Source organism: Eptesicus fuscus, chromosome 25, assembly GCF_027574615.1.
Source record: "Eptesicus fuscus isolate TK198812 chromosome 25, DD_ASM_mEF_20220401, whole genome shotgun sequence".
NCBI lineage: Eukaryota > Metazoa > Chordata > Mammalia > Chiroptera > Vespertilionidae > Eptesicus > Eptesicus fuscus.
The window spans coordinates 10,913,426-10,932,858 of NC_072497.1; the positions used below are offsets into that span (position 1 = coordinate 10,913,426).

Genomic DNA, 19,433 nt, shown 5'->3' on the forward strand with positions numbered 1-19,433 from the left:
AGGCTGTGACTGAGTGGTGACACAGCAGATAAACCACCGGCGTTTCTTTTTCTTTCTCTCTCTCTTCCACCCCGCCCCAGAAATCAGTCCATCTAGGAGAGGGTTTTGGAACTGTCGTAGAAAATAACATTTACACGGCTTCCCGTTTTTCACAGGACGTGCTGTTTAATTCTTACAGACTCCAAAGTTCTTGTAAAACCAGGCGTCCAGAGTTGACGTTTATCTTAGGAAAACCTGATTTGTCCAGATCACTTAACATATATCTAACGTGCTTTGGAATTTTTACAGACCACAGGGAGAAAGAAAAAAAACTTTATTTTTTTCCCCCCTCTTAATACACCCTTAAAACAACGCCGCCTGCCAGACCACAGCACATCCGTAATTTAGAGCCGCAGATGTTGCTACACATGCTTCTCTTTAAGACCAAGAAGCACAAGAGAAAATAAAAAGTTAAAGCCGAAGGGAAGCAGGAAAACAATTCAGAGATGGGGGAGCGGGAGCAGCCAAAAGGAGGGGGTTCAGTTAGCCAAGGGACGTGGTGGTCTCAGCTCTGTGCTTTTTGTGTTTATCTTCTCTCTTCTTTTAAGTTTTTTATTGATTTCAGAGAGAGAAATAGAAATGGACAGTGACGAGCCCTGACCGCTGTGGCTCAGTGGATAGAGCGTCAGCCTGTGGGTCCCAGGTTCGATTCCGATCCAGGGCACATACCGCTTGGTTGCAGGCTCCATCCCCGGAGGCAGCCAGTCGATGTGTCTCAGTGTCTCTCTCACATTGATGTTTCTCTCTCTCTCTGTCTCTTCCCCCTCCCTTCCACACTGTCTAAAAAGCAATAGAAAAAATATCCTCAGGTGAGGATTAGCAAAAAAAATAGTAATAATAAAATAAATAGATAAGTAAAATCTTTAAAGGAAGAAACATCCATGATGAGAGAGAATCATGGATCGGCTGCTTCCTACACACCCCCTACTGGGATCAAGCCCGCAACCCGGGCATGTGCCCTGACCGGGAATCAAACCGTGACCTCCTGGTTCATAGGTCAGTGCTCAACCACTGAACCACGCCAGCTGGGCATATATATATACATATACATATATATACATATACATATATATACATATATACACACACACACACACACATATACTAGAGGCCCGGTGCACGAAATTCGTGCATGGAGGGGGGTTGTCCCTCAGCCCAGCCTGTACCCTCTCCAATCTGGGACCCCTCAAGGGATGTCCGACTGCCCGTTTAGGAGATCGGGCCTAAACGGGCAGTCGGACATCCCTCTCACAATCCAGGACTGCTGGCTCCCAACTGCTTGCCTGCCTGCCTTCCTGATTGCCCCTAACCGCTTCTGCCTGCCAGCCTGATCACCCCCTAACCACTCTGCCGCCAGCCTGTTTGCCCCCAACTTCCCTCCTCTGCCGGCCTGGTCACCCCTAACTGCCCTCTCCTGCAGGGTTGATCACCTCCAACTGCCCTCCCTTGCAGGCCGGGTGCCTCCCAACTGCCCTCTCCTGCTGGCCATCTTGTGGTGGCCATCTTGTGTCCACATGGGGACAGGATCCTTGACCATATGGGGGCAGCTAGATTGTGTGTTGCAGTGATGATCAATCTGCAGATTACTCTTTTATTAGATAGGATAGAGGCCTGGTACAGGGGTGGGGGCCAGCTGGTTTGCCCTGAAGGGTGTCCCTGATCAGGGTGGGGTTCCCTTGGGGCGTGGGGCAGCCTGAGCGAGGGGCCTGTGGTGGTTTGCAGGCGGACCACGCCCCCTGGCAACGCAAGCAGAGGCCCTGGTATCTGGAATTTATTTTCCTTCTACAATTAAACTTTGTAGCCTGGAGCAGAGCCAAGCCTGGGGCTCCCTCCGAGGCCCGCAGCCATTTGTGTTGGGGTTATAACTGAAACTTTGTTGCCTTAAGCGGGTGGGCCCAGCCAGGGTGTGTGGAAAGCTTTGCTTCCCCTGTTGCCGGCGGCAACCCTGGCCTGCTCTCTCAAGCTCCATCCTGCCGCCATTTGTTTGAATTTGTTTACCTTCTATAATTGAAACTTTGTAGCTTGAGTGGAGGCTTAGGCCTGCAGAAAGCTTGGCTTCCTCTGTTACCTAGGAAACCTTGCTCTCTGTTTCTGTAGCCATCTTGGTTTGGGTTAATTTGCATACTTGGTTTGGGTTAATTTGCATACTCTCTCTGATTGGATGGTAGGCATGGCTTGTGGGTGTGTCGGAGGTATGGTCAATTTGCATATTTGTCTATTATTAGATAGGATATATATATAAAAATATATATATATATATATATATCTTTCAAAAACTTTTTTAACCAGGGTTGAAAGCTTTCTACCAAACTTCATTTCTCATTAAAACTTGACTTCAGCGTAGCCGGTGCTGCTAAGTGATTGAGCGTCGACCTATGAACCAGGAGGTCACGGTTCAATTCCCGGTCAGGGCACATGCCCAGGTCACGGGCTCCATCCCCAATAGGAGGCGTGCAAGAGGCAGGCGGCCAGTTATTCTCTCTCATCATTGGTGTCTCTGTCTCTCTCTCCCTCTCCCTGCCTCTCTGAAATCAGTAAAACTATATATTTTTAAAAACCCTCGGCTCCAGTTAAACCGAGGAGAGCCGTGCTGGCTGTTGGGTGTGATGTCTGATCCTGGGTGAGCATTGGCGTGCACGTGCTCTGCTGTGGCGAGGGCTCGTTGTTTTGCCCCAGAGCCTGCTGATGTGTCCGTTCTGGTTCTCACCGCAGCTGATCCCACGGTCAAGGACTTGATCGGCGGCTTCACGGCGCTGCACTACGCCGCCATGCACGGCCGGGCCCGCATCGCGCGCCTGATGCTGGAGTCCGAGTACCGGAGCGACATCATCAACGCCAAGAGCAACGACGGCTGGACTCCCCTGCACGTGGCCGCCCACTACGGCCGGGACTCGTTCGTCCGCCTCCTGCTGGAGTTCAAGGCCGAGGTGGACCCGCTCAGCGACAAGGGCACCACGCCACTGCAGCTGGCCATCATCCGGGAGCGCTCGAGCTGCGTGAAGATCCTGCTGGACCACAGCGCCAACATCGACATCCAGAACGGCTTCCTGCTGCGCTACGCCGTCATCAAGAGCAACCACTCGTACTGCCGCATGTTCCTGCAGCGCGGGGCCGACACGAACCTGGGCCGCCTGGAGGACGGCCAGACGCCCCTGCACCTGTCCGCCCTCCGCGACGACGCGCTGTGCGCGCGGATGTTGTACAGTTACGGGGCGGACACGAACACGAGGAACTACGAGGGGCAGACCCCGCTGGCGGTTTCGCTCAGCATCTCCGGCAGCGGGCGGCCGTGTTTGGATTTCTTGCAGGAAGTCACACGTACGTAACCCGGTTTTCCCCTCGCGTCGCGTTTTGGAAAGTGTGCCGCATCTTCCGAGGAATCTGTGGTGGTGGTGGTGGTGGTGGTGGTGGTGTGAATCCTCACCCGAGGATAGTTTCCCATTTTTTTTATTTAGGGAGAGTGGAAGAGAAGGGGAAAGATGGAAACATTGATGTGAGAGAGACACATCACTTGGTTGCCTCCTGCACGAGCCCCGACCAGGGCCCGGGCCGGGGAAGAGCCTGCCACCGAGGTACGTGCCCTTGACCGGAATCGAACCCGGGACCCTTCGGTCTGCAGGCCCACCCTCTATCCACTGAGAAACGCCGGCTAGGCCTGTAAGGTGTTTTTCAACAAGTAGCAATAGGCAGACATTCATGGTGCGTATTAGCCCTGCTCAGTAAGGTCAGACCTCATTCGTCCACAATAAAAAGGAAGCTCGATGTCACAAGATGGCGTGAGAGCTCAGTAGTTGAGTCACGAAAAGTAACAGGAAGTGGAGTGGGGGTGAGAGAAGCGAAGGAGAAGTGGACGGGACGGGAGGACTCTCCCTTAACGAAGATCTCCGCTGGAACAAGGCAGTTCCTGGGGTTGGAAGCTCGTTTCTCGGGGCTGCCGGGGACTTCGGGTGGAGGGCCAGGGCAAGTTTGAGTCTTAGGTGCCCTACCTGTGCAAGGCTCCTGGCTTTTTATTATTATTATTATTAATCTTAATGATTTCAGAGAGGAAGGGAGAGGGAGAGAGAGAGAGAAACATCAGTGATGAGCCCTAGCCGGTTTGGCTCAGTGGATAGAGCGTCAGCCTGCAGACTGAAGGGTCCCAGGTTCTATTCCGGTCAAGGGCACATGCCCGGTTGTGGGCTTGATCCCCAGCAGGAGGCGTGCAGGAGGCAGCGGATCCATGATTCTCTCTCATTGATGTTTCTATCTCTCCCTCTCCCTTCCTCTCTGAAATCAATTAAAAATATATATGTATATATATATACACACACACACACACTAGTGGCCCGGTGCACGAATGCGTGCACCAGTGGTATCCCATGGCTTGGCCTGCGGCATCGGGCCGAAACGGGCTCTCTGACATCCCCAGATTGTGAGAGGGTGCAGGCCAGGCCTAGGGACCCCACCGGTGCATGATTGGGGCCAGGGAGGGTTGTGGGAGGTTGGCCAGCCAGAGAGGGATCATGGGAGGGCTCCCTGGCGTGTCCAGCCCATCTCTCTCGGTCCCGATCGGCCAGACCTCAGCAGCAAGCTAACCTACCAGTTGGAGCGTCTACCCCCTGGTGGTCAGTGCAAGTCATAGTGAGCATTTGCGTGGCCTTAGATCATTAGCATATTATGCTTTGATTGGTTGAACAGACGACTGGACAACCAGACCACTTAGCATATTAGGCTTTTATTATATAGGATATTTAGAAAAAGGGGAGGAAAAGAAACATCAGTGATGAGAGAGAATCACAGATCGGCTGCCTCCTGCACACCCTCTACTGAGGATCGAGCCCACAATCCAGGCATGTCCTCCAACTGAGAATTGAACCGTAACTTCCTGGTTCATAGGTCGATGCCCAGCCACTCAGCCACGCCAGCCGGGCGCGCTTGTGCTTTCTTTTATTGCCAAGTTGCCGCTCAAATTTGCTTCATCGCAGAGGGAGCCCACATGACATGGGACCACAGTGTCACTGGCGTAGGTCGCCCGGTGAAGTCGTGAAGGCTGGTAGGAAACTGGTGAGAAGAGATTTGCCGGAGGTGGGACATTCGGTGCCGGCTTCCACTGTACCCAACCTGTTTCTCTGTGGGTGCTTTTTTTTTTTTTGCTTTTCCTAAAAAAAGCCAGGAAGTGTCTGGCCCAGCTTGCAAAGCGGCGAGCGGGTCTGACTCCTTAGAATCTCGGGGTGTCTCTCTGTCGTCGCTTGAACTGCCCCGGCGGCGCTGGGTCGCATTCGTGGGGCGGCCGTCAGGAAGGCGTGCTCCCCGCAGACGGCTCAGCCCCTGTCGCCAAGTCCTTGGCTCCGCGTTCACAGCACAGGCTGGAGCGAGGCCCTGTGAGCTCCCGCCGCCGACTCCCCCACGCGTGAGCCGTGGCCTCGGGCAGGCGGGCCCCGGCTGCTCTGTGCCTGTCCTCGTCGTAGAATTAGGGTGTTTACGTCCGTCTCCAGGCTCGCTGGGAGGGGTACATGAGTTAATGTTTACCATGCACTGGAAACAGGGTCTGGTACGTTCTCGGTGCCGTGTGTGTGTGTGTGTGTGTGTGTGTGTGTGTGTGTTTTCCATAAAACATCGCATTAGATGTGGGCGGGTGAACTACAAGGGCCTGCTACCAGGAACCTTCCAGACTCGCTTCCCCAGCCGCCTCTCGTCAGCTCTGCAGACTTGTGTGGTCTCCACACGGAGACACAGCCGGGGGATGGGAGCTGCCCGTGTCCCAGCTCTCAGAATGATGCTGGAGGGCAAGAATGTTGAGGTAAAGAAAGGTTCACCTAAGCCCCGGCCAGTGTTGCTCAGTGGGTAGAGCATCCCCCTACGGACTGAAGGGTCCCGGGTTCGATTCCGGTCAAGGGCACGCCCCTCGGTTGCAGGCTCGATCCCTGGCCCTGGTCTCGGGGCTCATGCGGGAGGCAACCAGTCGGTGTGTCTCTCACTCTCTTCCCTACCCCCCCCCCCTCTTTCCACTCTCTAAAAATCAGTGGAAAATACCCTCCAGAGAGGATTAAATAAGTAAGTAAGGTTCGCATGGACCTTTAAAATTCAGGACAGATAGAAAAATCCACAGGGATGTTTCCTGGCATCGGAGTTCTCCCTTGCTCGGGAGTGGAGCATGCCCCGAGCTGGTCCAGGGTGAGTGGGAGCTGGCTGATTGGGTCTCAGAAAGATGGCAGCCGAGCAGACGTGTGGCCGGCTTTTCAGACATGAAGGCCCATCTGTCTTTTTGTCTTTTTTTTCTTAAGTATATTTTTATTGATCTCAGAGAGGAAGGGAGAGGGAGAGAGAGGGAAACATCAATGACGAGAGAATCATGGATCGGCTGCCTCCTGCACGTCCCCCTACTGGGGATGGAGCCCGCATGCCAGGCATGTGCCCTTGACCGGGAATGGAACCGTGACCTCCTGGTTCATAGATGGATAGTGGTTCATCAACCACGGAGCCACGCCAGCCGGGCCAAGATGTTACATACACCCATCTAATATTTCCCTTGGTTTTCACAGGGTAATCACAGTCCTTTTAAATTGCCTGTCTGATCCTTCCAACATCTGTGTCATATCAGAGTCTGGTCTGATGCTTGCTCCGTCTCATCCGACTGTGTTTTTTCTTGCCTTTTAGCACGTCTTGTAATTTTTTATTGAAGCCAGACGTGAGGTATTAGGTAATAGGCTCTGAGGTAAATAGGCCGTTCATGTCAGGTTTCATGTTGGCCTGGCCCGGAGCTGGCCTGTGTGTCATGCTGGCGGCGGCCGGAGGGGCCGGGGGCTCCAGGCGCCTCTGGTGGCCTGGGCCTGGGCTCCCCTCACTCCTCAGTGGGTCTGCGCCCCACAGCTCGCTCGCTCTCAGCCGTAATCCACTCTTTAAAAAAAAAAAAATACATGTATTTATTGATTTTAGAGAGGAAGGGAGAGGGGGAGAGAGAGAGAAACATCAATGATGAGAATCATGGATCAGCTGCCTCCTGCACGCCCTCTACTGGATGGGGATGGAGCCTGCATCCCAAGCATGTGCCCTGACCCGGAATCGAACCAGCTACCCCTCTCGGTTCCTGGAGTGATGCTCAACCAACGGAGCCACACTGGCCAGGGCTTGATTGATAGGTTTTTAGGATGAAATGGCTCATACCTGTAAGATGGAAAGATGAGATGGATGGGAATGGAGTTGGGTAAGCTGTTTTGCCAGAGACTTCCTCTGTCAGGTGCTTACGCTGGTTGCTTTCTAGAACAGCAGTCGCCAGCCAGCGGCCCACGGACATCCGCGAGGTCCCGAAGGTTGGCGATAGCTGTTCTAGAACATCCGTCACAGGTGTTTACAAGGGCTTCCTGTTTTATAAGCACTGCATAACCCGAAATACGTTTCTGTTCAAATTTCAGTCGCTGCAGAAGTTAAACTTTAGGGGGTGAGGGGGAATGAGACTTTTAAAAAGCAGGAATAGCCCTAGCTGGTTTGGCTCAGTGGATAGAGCATCGGCCTGCAGACTGGAGGGTCCCGGGTTTGATTCTCGTTAAGGGCACACACACACGCAAAAAAAAAAGTAGGAATACAAATCATGACTCCTTTTATTATTTTTTTTTATTATTTTTTTAATATATTTTATTGATTTTTACAGAGGGGAAGAGAGAGGGATAGAGAGTTAGAAACATCGATGAGAGAGAAACATCGATCAGCTGCCTCCCGCACACTCCCTAATGGGGATGTGCCCGCAACCAAGGTACATGCCCTTGATCGGAATCGAACCCAGGACCCTTGAGTCCACAGGCCGACCCTCTATCCACTGAGCCAAACCGGTTAGGGCTGTTTTGTTTTTCTTTGTTAATTTTCAAATGATCCTTGAATCCGTTTCTTTGAATTTTCTTGCTGGATGACTGGTCAAAACAGTGTTCCCTAGTGTAACTCTTCGGAGCAATAGTTTGCGTAGCTCATTTTAACTGCATAAGGCTATTTTCGATTATTTACTTGTTTTTCTCGTTGGGGATTTTGCCAGGCATCTCCATTTCTGCCTCAGTGATTAACGTCACCTTCAGAAATAAACAGACAAGCAGTCCACAGTGTTAAGTCAAGTTACACCCCATTTTAAGGTTCTCTGGTGTAAAAGTAGTGCCTTATTCTGGGCTGTTTTCATCGTATTTGTATTACTTTCTATTTTTAATGTGAGCTTCTAGAGATTTCTTGTCATTGGCCAGGAAGCAGCGTATGGTTTTGGTTGGCTTAGTGCAAATGGGAAATACAGGTCAGCCCTGGTCAGTGTGGCTCAGTGGTTAGAGTGTCGGCCTGTGGACCGAAGGGTCCTGGTTGGATTCTGGTCAAGGGCATGGACCTCGGTTGCAGGCTCGGTCCCTGGCCCCAGTCTGGGCGCAGATGGGAGGCAACCAATCAGTGTGTCTCACATCGATGTTTCTCTCTCTCTCTCTCTCTCTCTCTCTCTCTTTCTCTCCCGTCTTCCTCCCAATCCACTCTCTCTAAAGAAAAAAAAAAAATCAATGGAAAAATATCCTGGGTTGAAGATTAAAAAACAAAAACGCCAGTACAGACCAAATCCCATGTCCCCGTGGGAAAGATTGTCACCCAGGGCTGAGGCCGTGCCTTGGGGGTCTCGCCGAGCCGAGGGCTGAGCCGGCGCCGCCTCCCCGAGCCCGGCCCGCCCGGGTTTTCCAGAGGACGTCTCGTGTCACAAATTGCGGACCAGGTCCCCGTGCAGGGACTGCAGAGGCGGGAGCGATAGAGACACGGTGGGGTTGGGGTGTAGGATGTTAAAGTGGGGCGCTGAGCTGAAGCAAAGACGCAGACACAGGTGTTGGGAGCCGGTTCCAGATGTCGGCCCGCGATGCAGTGGGACCTGAAGGAACAGTCAGCTTGTACACAGCCATCGGAGGGGCTGAGCCTTCCTCTTCGTTCGTTTGTGGCTTTTTTTTTGGGGGGGGGGGGATGTTGTTTGTTTTCTACACCCTCCTCTCCATCTCCGTCTCTCCCCGCCTCTCTTCCCCAAAGAAAAAAACCCTGTTTTGCTTTTATTTCGGCCCTTTGGGTTACGGACCAATGTCTTGCCCGCTCTGTCCACTTCCGCCAGTACATCTTGTCCAGATACGGAGCTTCCGTTCCATCTCGAATTCGGGAACGGCAGCGCCCACAGGAGGGGCCCGGGAGGTTTAATTTCCCAAGTGACGCGGCGGCCGGCCGCCCGCCCGGGTTTTGTAATCCGTGCTAGACGGGCCTTCAAAAGCCGGCTTCCTGCCCCGCACCGGCCCCATTACCGCTAATGACGGCCTCCCTCCCGACGGGCGCCCACGGCCCCTTTGAACTGTTACGTAACCCCATTGTGGTTCGTGAGCACCCCCACCTTGTAGCTTTGTGCCTCCCCCAAGTGCTATGATTCCTTAAATTAGGCTCTTTTGTGTGCCGTCCCCCAGGGACAGTCAGTCCGCTGTTACAGCCCCCGCTGTTATGTAACAGGGCAGGCATCCCTTTCTGAGACACCTCATAAAAGCGTGCACGTGTGTGCGTGCGTGCGTGCGTGTGTGTGTGTGTGTGTGTGTGTGTGTGGCGTTTCTCCTTCCGTCCCTTTTCCTCTCTTCCTCAGCTCTCTTTTCCTCGGCCACTGCCTCCTCCTCTCCCCTTCATCTTTGGGGCAGTGCGTCTTTGAGTGCATAGTAGGTGCTCCCTTAATACTTTCAAGAAAATAAGTCCTTGCCCGGCCGGCGTGGCTCAGTGGTTGAGCTTCGACCTATGAACCAGGAGGTCACGGTGCGATGCCAGGTCAGGACACATGCCCGGGTTGCGGGCTCCATCCCCAGTGTGGGGTGTGCAGGAGGCAGCCAGTCCATGATTTTCTCATCATGGATGTTTCTCTCTCTCTCTCCCTCTCTCTTCCTCTCTGAAATCAATTAAAAAAAAATTTTTTTTTTTTAAGGAAGAAAATAAGTCCTTTTTTTGTTCAATTATACTTTTCTATTCCCAAAGTGATAACCCCGGGCAGGGGCGGGGGAGTGGGGGGTAGGGCAGCTCTTTAATCTTAGAAATAACAACAATTAAAATGAGTATCCCTTATTACTCTCTATTATTTCTCCTGCTTGTCGCCCAGCACTAGTAGCTGACGAGATGAGTTAGCGTCTGTGCCTGTGTGGATGGAGCAGTGGGGTAACGATACGTCTCCCTTCATCACTGCACAACTTTTAATTTTTTTGTGAATCCTCATCCGAGGATATTTTTCCATTGATTTTTTTTTAAAGGGAAAGTGGAAGGGAGAGAGAGAGGAGAGAGAGAGAGAGAAGCATCCATGTGAGAGAGACACATCGATGGGTTGCCTCCTACATGCACCCCAACCAAGGCCCAGGCCAGGGATCGAGCCTGCAGCCGAGATACCTGCCCTTAACTGGAATCGAACCCGGGACCCTTCAGTCCATGGGCTGACGCTCTATCCACTGGGCCAGACTGGCTAGGACTGCACATCTTTGTATACAGTGAGTGTTCCCACCTGACTCAAGCCCTGCGGGTGCTTTCTAGACTCTGATTTCCATCCGTGGGCCTCGGTTACCAATCGCTCGCACCTTTACGGCACGCACGTTCCCCTGAGCACCGGGAGGACAGTGCCTTCCGCTCCCAGGGAGGGGCCCCCTGCCCTTCTGGGCGGGAGAAGCAAACATTATTTTTTACGAGGATCTAAATAGGACTGTTTCAGCGTCTGTGTGCTTAAAGGCGTATATAGCTCGGCCTGTGTGCCCGGTTCTATTCTCAGCCCTTGGCCCAGGTTAACTCGTTTCAGGCCTGTCACGGCTGTGGTGCAGGTGGTTGTGCCCTCAGTGGCCAGGTGAGGACGCGGGGGGCGGTGCCCTCAGTGGCCAGGTGAGGACGCGGGGGGTGGTGCCCTCAGTGGCCAGGTGAGGACGCGGGGGGCGGTGCCCTCAGTGGCCAGGTGAGGACGCGGGGGGGCGGTGCCCTCAGTGGCCAGGTGAGGACGCGGGGGGCGGTGCCCTCAGTGGCCAGGTGAGGACGCGGGGGGGCGGTGCCCTCAGTGGCCAGGTGAGGACGCGGGGGGCGGTGCCCTCAGTGGCCAGGTGAGGACGCGGGGGGCGGTGCCCTCCGTGGCCAGGTGAGGACGCGGGGGGGGGGGGCTGGCCCGAGACCCACGGGTTGTAAGCGGTGAGCCGGGCAGTCAGGCCCGGGGAGTCTGGCTCGAGACCTGATGCTTTGGCGCGATGGGGTGTGTGCCCGTGTCCTGAATGGCCGTCCTGCGGGCACGGGACCCCACGGGGTCGGGAAGGCTTTAAAAACTCCCATCCTGCCCCTGGCCAGCGTGATGCAGTTGGGCGTCATCGTCCCTGCACCCAACGGTTGGTGGTTTGATTCCAGGTCAGGGCGATCCGGCTCGATCCCCCAGTAGGGGGCGTGCAGGGGGCAGCCGATGGCTGCTCTGCTCTCACATCCCTGTTTCTCTCTCTCTTTCTCTCTCTCTCTCTCTCTCTCTCTCTCTCTCTCTCTCTCTCTCTCTCCTTTCCTCTCTAAAAAGTCAATGAAAAAATATATTTTTTAAAAAAGTCCCATTGCCCAAAATATTAAAAGGTCGCCACAACACACTGCTTATGGAGAAGAAAAGTCAGGAACAAGCGGAGTAGAACTCTCCCACGGCTACGCACAGAGAGGTGGTTTGCCCCTTGGGAAGGCGCGTGCGGAGCTGACCTCCGAGGGTGGCCGTGCTTCCGTAGCTGTGTCCCCTGATGGAAAGTGGCTAGCTAGCCCGGCCGGCGTGGCTCCATGGTTGAGCTTTGACCTATGAACCAGGAGGTCACAGTGAGATTCCCCGTCAGGGCACATGCCCAGTAGGATTTCGGGCTCGATCCCCAGTGCGGGGCGTGCAGGAGGCAGCCGATCCATGATTCTCTCTCATCATTGATGTTTCTGTCTCTCCCCCTCTCCCTTCCTCTCTGAAGTCAATGAATTTTTTTTTTAAAGGAAGATTCCTATGCTGGTTTACACACATGGGTCACGTGTTGTAAGCATGTACTGAAAAATGACAGCGATCGTGGATCCTCTTCCTGGCGGCAGCCTGTGCGTGGCGATGCCTAGCCATCCAGCACCGCTTAGGAAACTGTGTGCTCTTGACATGGGCGTGTCTTGCCATGAGCTGGCCGGTTTCTCCTTTAGGGACACGCCTGCGGAGTATGCACTCACTCCGCCGGCATGTGTGGAGTGTGGTGTCAGGCGCGGGGCTGGCGTGGGCAGCCAGAGCTGTCCTGCCCGCGTGGAGCATGGGGTGTGGGTCGTTGACAACCTTGTTAAGCGCCAGCAGAGCTCTGAGCGCGTCTGCTGGGAACCTCACTCCTCACCCCTAAGGATGGGAGGCGGGAAGGCGGAATCTTGCTGGGAGACGTGTGCGTGTGTGTGTGTGTGTGTGTGTGTGTGTGTCTCGCAGGCACGCAGATTGAGTGCAAACCTCTGTAGCTGCTCCTAGTTTATAAATCTTTCTAGGGAATCCGTAACTTCTGCTGTGATTTGTGTGTTTTTTTAATGTGTTTTTATTGATTTCAGAGAGGGGAAGGGAGAGGGGGAGAGAGAGCTAGAAACAGCAATAATGAGAGAGAATCATGGATCGGCTGCCTCCTGCACTCCCCCCACTTGGGGATCGAGCCCGCAACCCAGGCATGTGCCCTGACCGGGAATCGAACAGTGACATCCTGGTTCATGGGTGGACGCTCGACCACGGAGCCACGCCGGCCGGGCTGCTGTGATTCTTTTAAGAGCCCTTACATGTATGTATTCAGTAACTCTTGGAAAAACACGTGTTTCCATAGGCCTTCCAGAACAGAGGTCTGAATTTTAAGGAGCCTTTTGTCCTCACAAAGAATTACTTTCAAACAGTGGTGATCCCTCTAGACCAGTAGTCGGCAAACTGTGGCTCGCGAGCCACATGCGGCTCTTTGGCCCCTTGAGTGTGGCTCTTCCACAGAATACCACGGCCTGGGCGAGTCTACTTTGAAGAAGTGGCGTTAGAAGAAGTTTAAGTTTAAAAAATTTGCCTCTCCAAAGAACTTTCCATCGTTGTACTGTTGATATTTGGCTCTGCTGGCTAATGAGTTTGCCGACCGCTGAGCTAGACAGACAGAGCACAAGTTCAGGTGCTAAGCAGCGCGATGGTCCCCCCATCCTCTCCCCCATGTGGCCCCAGGGCCGCTGCGCTTCCCCGAGACCCTCTCAGGGTATCTGAGGTCAGAGTGATGATTCTCATCATCTCACGAGGCGTGCGCTGCCTGGTTCGCATTCCTTCTCTCCTGCGTGTGCGGGGACGTTTCCAGACCAGATGACGTGACTGCATCCCCGCGGATCGGATGCAGCAGCGTCGGCGAGGAGCCAGCCAGGCGCTCCCGAGTGTGGATAAGACGCGAACGCGTGCCATTCTCCTCGCCTCACTCTGTTCATCTCACAGCAGAGTTGTTGATGTCCGCACGTCATGGGGCTTCTTGCTGTTGCTTCTAAATGGAATGAAGAAGTATTTCTAAGCTAAGCTCTCTCTCGGCTTCAGATAGGGGAGTTCATCGGCCGATACAGCCCTAACCTAAGAACAGAAGTTCCTTTGGGAACTTGATCCCCTTGGAAAGTAGGAAGCGGCTTTGAGACCGAGAGGTTTGGGAACCGCTGAACCAGGGCTTCCGGCGAGACTCGGAGCGTGTTACTCAACCCCTCAGACACGCCGAGTCTGCGAAATGGGCTGACGATCAAAGTCCTTCCCTCGTAAAAGGATTAAAGGAGTTCCTGTATGTCGGGTTTGTAGGAATCCACGGCTCGGAGTAAGCATTCTACGTGTGCTCGCTCTCATCGGCGTTACCATCGACTATGAAAGCAGGTGAAGAGGACATATTTCCAATACGAAAGATGTTTATCTAGAATGTAAAAAGTCCTAGCGGGTGTGGCTCAGTGGATAGAGCGCCGGCCTGCGGACTGAAAGGTCCCAGGGTTCGATTCCGGTCAAGGGCACATGCCCGGGTTGCAGGCTCCATCCCCAGTGTGGGGCGTGCAGGCGGCAGCCGATCCATAATTCTCTCATTGATGTTTGTCTGTCTCTCTCTCTCTCTCCCCCTCACCCTTCTTCTCCGAAATCAATAAAAATATCTTTTTTAAAAATAAAATAAAAGCCCTAACCGATGGCTCAGTGGATAGAGCATCTGCCTGCAGACTGAAGGGTCCCAGGTTTGATTCCGGTCAAGGGCATGTACCTTGGTTGCGGGCACATCCCCAGTAGGGAGTGTGCAGGTGGCTGTTGATCGATGTCTCTCTCTCATCGATGTTTCTAACTCTCTATCCCTCTCCCTTCCTCTCTGTAAAAAATCAATAAAATATATTTTAAAAAACAAAAGTAAATAAAAACATTTTTTTAAAAAACAACAAACCAAAACATGTGCACGCGCGCGCACGCACACACACACACACACACTGATTTTCAGAACCGGAAAGCCTGCCTCACATGTTCCGCTGTGTAACCGTGTTTTCTTTTTCTCTGTCTTTCCAGGGCAGCCCCGCAACTTGCAGGACCTGTGCCGAATCAAAATCCGGCAGTGTATAGGCCTTCAGAACCTAAAGCTACTTGACGACCTGCCCATTGCCAAGGTCATAAAAGACTACTTAAAACACAAATTCGATGGCATCTGACAGACGCGGGCCCGGGCGCGGGGTCGGGCGCTCTGTTCCGGATTCTCCTGAGGCCGTGGGCCTTGCACAAAGTATATCCTATGCAATTTCTGATCCGCCGAGAAGTCAGAAAGCAGGTGTACACTTTTAGATGTTTTTTTTTGTTTGTTTGTTCGTTTGTTTTCTTTTTCCGTTCGTTTGTTCGGTTGGTTTTCGTTGTACGGGAGGGGTTGTTGGTTTTTATATATATATATATATATCTATCTATAAACACACCACATGCTTGAAGGTCTTAATTTGGTTTCCTGGTCCAGGTTGGAGAGGTCCAAGCCTTCTCTCCGATGCCGCGTTCACAGAAACGCGCGGCGTCGCTCTTGTTTTCCCGAAACGACGCGGGCCGGTTTGGTGCGGAGAGTCCGCCCCTTTGCCGATGTTATGGGTTCACGGGCTTTTGTGCGTGTGACGAACCAGCAGGGCACATGTTAACGGTGGGAGTCCCCGGCCCACCCAAGAGGGGGGTTCTGGGTTCTACTGGAAAATGCACCCCTTCCCCTCCCCCATGAAATTTTGTAAGTACTCCTGTCCTCTCGTTGTTTTTTTTTAATGAATACAGATCGGCTGTTTGAAACGGTTCCTTTCCTACTTCCTGTTGCTTTGGGTGGGGGGCCGGGGTGGGGAGAACCCCAGTACCTCTCTTTCCCCGGTGGGCGCGCTCTCGTTTTTAACTTATTTGTGTTTTAACCACCGCAGGGCACTGCCCGGAGACGGGGCCTCCGCGGGTCCCTGTGGGAATAGTGCTTTAAAAAAAAAAAAAAAAACTAACGAGAGAGAGCATCGCTTTCTAAGGCCACCGTCTCCTGTTTTTCGGAAGCGCCTCCAGTGCAATACTTCCTCGGGGTGTCTTCTAGCCATAATCTCGCTTTCGACGTTCCTCGTGCCACGGCCGCCGGGCCACGCCGGGCCCGTGGGCGCAGGCACCGCCGGTTTCGGGTGAATCGCAGCCCCGGGGCCCGCCGGGTCGCAGTTCCCGTGCGGTTTTGTTTCAGAGCTTCGTTTCGTCCTCGCCTCCACTCGGATGGAGCCGACAACGTCCTATCCGGGTGGGAGAGCGCGCCCTCAGAATAGCCCCAAATGGCATGAAACCCTGCGGCTGTGACGGTGAACTCCTTCCAGGCGGTGCCATGGTGTTGTTTGTGATGTGTGGGGGGTTTTTGGTTGTTTTTTGCTCCCCGGTTAAGCCAGATCTCGGAAAGGTGACATTCCCAATGGATGCGCGTTGGTAAATCTGGTGAAACCCCTGATGCGCTCATGAGACCTTTCCCGCCCGCCAGAGGGTCATCCCCGGGGATCTTGTTTTCTGGGTCGGTAGGGCCGGCAGCGTGAAAACACGGGCGTGATCAGAAGCGTCCAGAAGCCGCAGGGATCTGGGCCGAGGCCCTTGGCAGTGGGTGGCGTGCCCGACTGGTCGTTTCGTTTCCGAAAAGCCTTTTCCAACTTCCCAGGGTGGTGCCCAGCGCTTCGGGGAGCGCACAAGCAGCCACGCACCCGTGACGCGTTTCTCAGAGAAGTTGGCTCGGGGAAGGGCTGCCCTCGTCTGAGCGGCTGCCTCTGCGGCCCCAAGTGGGAAGCAGGTCCCACAGCGAACTGGGGGGTCGGCAGTGGCTGGGGGGGTCGCCGACGGGGGAGCCGGGAGCATGTGGCCCGTTTTGTCACCATCCCGAGCCTGTAACTGCTAGGACGAGGCGATCTGTCCCTTTCCCCGTAAAAATAGCCCCGGAAAGCTCACTTCCCTCGGGCCATCGGGGGCCCGAGCCGCGTGGTGATCCTTTAACACCGAGGCCAGAGCTAAGGGCCACCCGCATCCGGGACGTGGCACAGCCAGGAATGAATGGAACCTACCTTCTCCCTAGAAAATCAGGCCCCAGGAGGCAAGCACGGGGGAGGCACCCGGGCCCTCTCTCCGCCTACATGTGTGTGACTTCAATCAGTCCAGTCTCACATGATTCTTTCCCCAGCCGTCCCAAGCTTTCCCCCAAACCGGCCCCTGAGTTCGAGTCAGGCAGTCCCCGGTATAAAGACCAAGGTGAATTCTTCGTCCTGTGTTGCTGCTTCGGCTTCAGAAGACAATTATGAGAGCTCCCTGTGGGATTGAAATTTCCACTGAATGAAGACGTGCGTCTAAGTCCCATTATTTATTGTTTCGAGGTTTGATTTCTCCAGACGCTTAAAAAGAAAGTTTTATTTTTATTTTATTTTATTTTTATTTTTTTGGTAACAGACTCCCAGTCACATCAGCGTTCTTTCACAGTAACTTAAAACGCCCGGCGGTCGGTCATCCGTGGGACGGGGGGATAAATGCGCAGGTCCGCGTTTGAATCGGATTGTTCTAGAAGCATCCCGGGGTCCCACGATGAGTAGAGAGAAAGGAGTGTTTTCAGAAAGAAAGAAAAAAAAAAAAAAATCAACCGATTGCTTTTCCCAGAATCTTGACTGAGGTGTTCAGAGCAGTATTAAATTTGTCACGGATCCTTCCTGTTTATTTTGAGATGGATGACTGACGCCTCGGAGCAAGCCTTTATATAAAAATGTATCTGGCAAGCACACCAAAGAAACCAGCTCCTGAAAGATTGTGATCACCCATGAACTGCAAACCTCTTCTGTTTTTGAAACCGACTTCCCCCCCCTCCCCTCCCCTCCCCTCCCCGTGTAAATATTTGTGTTCATAAATGTACAGCAGAGCGAGAGTGTGTGGTTATTTTTGTTTTGGTTTTTTTTTAGATTATTTAATGCCCATCTTTCTAAACTATTGACTACAGAAATAATCCTCGCTTGCGCGTCGGGACGACGTGACCCTTTTGTTCTCTGAGTCCTATTATCAGTCATGCTCGGGACGCGTTTCCGCGAGAGAATCCAGTGTCCCGTGGCCGTGGCCGTGGCCAGGGTCCACGTGGCACATGGGGGAGCGAGCGCCACGTGTCAGCTAAGCGACGAGAATGCCCAAGTGCTCCGTAGCCCAGAATATGACCGGGACGAGGCTCTCTGCCCCCAAATTTAGCTTTCCTGTAACTCCTAGTGTGTTCTCTCATACTGTATTTTGTTCTTCCTTTGTAATGTAAGTTTGTTTTGCTTTGGGTCAGTTTGAATTAAAAAAAAAAAAACAACAAAACTTCAATCTGGTTTAACACTTCCTGGAATTGTGTGTTATTTCTAGTCGGCCTTAACGGTTTAATACTCCCCAGCTCTTTCTTTCGTGAAAGGAAACAAAAGTAACCTTCTTTCATCAGTATTTTTTCTTTAAATATTTTTTTATTGATTTCAGAGAGAGAGACATCAGTGATGAGAGAGAATCATGGATTGGCTGCCTCCTGCACGCCCCACACTGGGAATGGGGTATTGCCACTCAGGCATGTGCCCTTGACCAGAATCGAACCAAGGACCCTTCAGTCTGTAGGCCCTTGCTCTATCCACTGAGCCAAATCAGCTAGGACTTATTTTTATTATTTTAAGATTTTTTTAATTGGCCCAGCCAGTGTGGCTCCGTGGTTGAGCATCCACCCATGAACCAGGAGATCACGGTTCGATTCCAGGTCAGGGCACATGCCCGGGTTGCGGGCTCGATCCCCTAGTGTGGGGCGTGCAGGAGGCAGCCGATCCATGATTCTCATCACTGACGTTTCTCTCTCTCTCTCCCTCTCCTTTCCTCTCTGAAATCAATAAAAATATATTTTAAAAAGAAAAAGATGTTTTAATTGACTTTTAGTGAGAGGGAGAGAGAGAAACATCCATGTGAGAGTGAAACATCCATCAGCCGCCTCCTGCACGCCCCCTCCCAGGGATCGATCCCGCAACGTGAGCATGTGCCCTGACTGGGAATCAAACCAGCAATCCTTCAGCCCACTGAGCCCCACTGACTAGAGACCAGACCGTCGGGAATGGTGTAAGAATGTGATACAGAACATAGAATCACTTTAGCCCCGATGAGGCGGTTCTTACCACCACCCTTTTTATTTTATCTTTTCATTGCACTCTGCCAAGGCCAGCCAACCAGCGCCTACCACATTCTTCCATGTGTGGCTCCAATCCCGGGCCTTTTGGGGGGCCGGGCTCCCCCTCTGCCTCGTGTCTGCCACACCTCGACTGAGGACAGAGTTTGGACCCCGGCCTTTCTCAGCCCAGAACAGCGATGATGCAGCGAGAACAACGCATCTGGGGTCGTTTCTTAAGCTGCAGGAGACAAAAGCAAAAAAATAAAAAATAAAAATAACAAAAAACACTCTCCCTTTTCTCACTTCCTCTGGGTCACATCAGCGTGGCTCCATTCCGGAGGGCCCTGGGGCTGACATGAGTGATGGCCGGGGAGGGGGTCGGGGGGGGGGGGAAGGGAGGATGAGGTTTAGCACTTCATGGAGCCGTTGGATGCTCTGAAACTGGAACCTGGTTGCAGACTTGTACAGGGCTTGGCCCGCGCGGAGGCCAGGACTGGGCCATCCGAACCGCTTCCTCCTGCGCCGTGGGGGAGCCCAGCTGTGAAACATCGCTGTGTCGCTGGGGAGCCCCGCAGTGGTTCCTCTTCCAAGATGATGTAAGTGGGGTGCTGTTTTTGCAGCTGAACGGCGGTTTGCAATGAAGGGCTGGGTCGCTCTTGGTAAAACATTATCTCCTTGATTAATAAACAAACAAAAAAAAATGTCCACATCTCCTGAGACGAAAGGAAATGGATTTGTATCCTCTGCCTGTATTTTTTTTTTTTTTTTGGTCTT

General features: G+C 53.0%; 1 protein-coding gene across 2 annotated transcripts in view; it reads left to right on the forward strand.

Annotated features, from left to right (window-relative positions):
- Positions 1-16,012, forward strand: part of ASB7 (ankyrin repeat and SOCS box containing 7) — a 33,043-nt gene extending 17,031 nt beyond the window's left edge. For both annotated transcript variants that reach the window (XM_054713377.1, XM_054713379.1), the window contains 2 exons: positions 2,752-3,357; positions 14,555-16,012. In XM_054713377.1, the coding sequence (XP_054569352.1) occupies positions 2,752-3,357; positions 14,555-14,694 (746 nt within the window). In that variant the 3' untranslated portion in view covers positions 14,695-16,012. The remainder of the gene's footprint in view (positions 1-2,751; positions 3,358-14,554) is intronic.
- Positions 16,013-19,433: the final 3,421 nt, after the last annotated feature.